Source organism: Nestor notabilis, unplaced genomic scaffold, assembly GCF_000696875.1.
Source record: "Nestor notabilis isolate BGI_N333 unplaced genomic scaffold, ASM69687v1 scaffold21020, whole genome shotgun sequence".
Classification (NCBI taxonomy): Eukaryota; Metazoa; Chordata; class Aves; order Psittaciformes; family Psittacidae; genus Nestor; species Nestor notabilis.
This window is the reverse complement of record NW_009912708.1, coordinates 1-1,628: the sequence shown is the minus strand read 5'-3', so window position 1 is coordinate 1,628 and position 1,628 is coordinate 1. Positions and strand designations below refer to the sequence as shown.

General features: G+C 48.4%; 1 protein-coding gene across 3 annotated transcripts in view; it reads right to left on the bottom strand.

Moving 5' to 3' along the window:
- RPL15 (ribosomal protein L15) overlaps positions 1-984 on the bottom strand; it is a 4,186-nt gene extending 3,202 nt beyond the window's left edge. For all 3 annotated transcript variants that reach the window (XM_010020902.1, XM_010020909.1, XM_010020894.1), the window contains exon 1: positions 783-984. In XM_010020902.1, coding sequence (XP_010019204.1) covers positions 783-954 — 172 coding nt within the window. In that variant the 5' untranslated portion in view covers positions 955-984. The remainder of the gene's footprint in view (positions 1-782) is intronic.
- Between the last annotated feature and the right edge of the window lie 644 nt (positions 985-1,628).

Here is a 1,628-nt window from a genome sequence, read left to right as displayed (position 1 = left end):
AGCAAGTATGGGACATGCACAAAGCCTGCTGAAATCTCCTCACTTCAAAATGAGGGGGCTAGACAAACTTTACAAACAGTGACAGAAGCGTGGACTCTTTGCTTTGTGTTTTCATGGCTAACATACCGTTTCAAGGACTTCATAGAATGGTTTGGGTTGGAAGGGTCCTTAAAGCTCATCTAGTTCCAACCCTCTGCCATGGGCACGGGCAGCCTCAGCTTCTCTGGGCAACCTGTTACACCCACACAGTGAAGAATTTATTCCTAATACCTAATCTAGATCTACCCTCTCAGAGGGTTCTTCTCCTCTGCTACAGACAGAAGGCCATTTTCCCCAAGTTTCTTTCAATGGCCAGTTTTCTTATGACAGTATAAACTACATCATCTTGCTTACTTGAGCACATGCAGCTCTAACACAGTCAAAGTAATGTGTGACAAAACGTGGGCAGAGACAGGACACCCTCCAAACCTAGAGTATTAAAAGCATCAGTCAACTCTGCAGCAGTAGCACAGCACAAGAACAATTAAAGCCAAAGCCCACTGGATCTCCATCTGCCAAACCGGCCACAGAAGGTGCAAATTCAAAGCTACGTGAAGTGACATTTTAGGCTGCAGTCACTGCTACCAATTTAACACATTTATAATGTTAAGTTCACTTTATGCAGGACACCAGTTTCTTGGGGACTATTTAAACTGTCACTTAAGGAAGGAAGGAAGGAAACTGACATTAAACCAGGCCACTCCATCATGAAGCCCATGGACTTCACCTCTACACCTCATTACCTTGCTTGGCCTTATATCCCAGCCTGCGAGCTTTGTCTGGTCGGGTGGGCCGGGGAGCTCGATGCAAGGCAGAGAGCTGGCGGTACTGCCAACAGCGGACACGCAGGAGGAACCGCATCACGTCCGACTGCTTTTTCCTCCATAGCTCCTGGATGTACTTGTAGGCACCCATGTTTGTCTACCTGCTGAATTGAGCGGTCAATGAGTAACATGCACCACATCCAAACGCGAGCAGCTGCCAACAGGGATACTGCATGAAACCATATATGTGGCACCACTGAAATGAAATGGCCCCAAGTTTCCTACACCACTGCCACGTCTGGTAGGATGGCTCACACATGGCAGCCTCCAACAGGACACGGGGCATCTACTTCCTTTTCGTGTGTTCTTAAGCATTAAAGTCCTCAGCTGAGAAATTCTGAGGTGCATATGTGAGAGACTACCAAAAACTAGTTAACATCTGAAACGAGTTGTAAATATTAGTCTATTAACAGGTATGAGCGTGGGTGAGGTGGCGTTTACTCTCACATGGTTTAATTACCCCTAGAAACCTCTGGGGTCTCACACACCTGCAGCAATTAGCAGATGGAAGCGAACTCCATCAAACCCCCACCCAAACCACCACCGGCAAAACGCAACTCATTTATTCGCACAAAGGAGACCAGTCCGCGTGTGATTTTCCATTCCCTTCTTCGTTCATCCTGCCCAGCTACGGCCCAGCTCTTCCCGTCCCAAGCAGCTCCTTTACGATTACAGTATGACACGAAACAGCGCAAATGAAGCGCCGACCCGGGCCGTACAAGCTGTAATGACCCGCTGCGCTGCTTGGCCCACCGCGCACTGCAG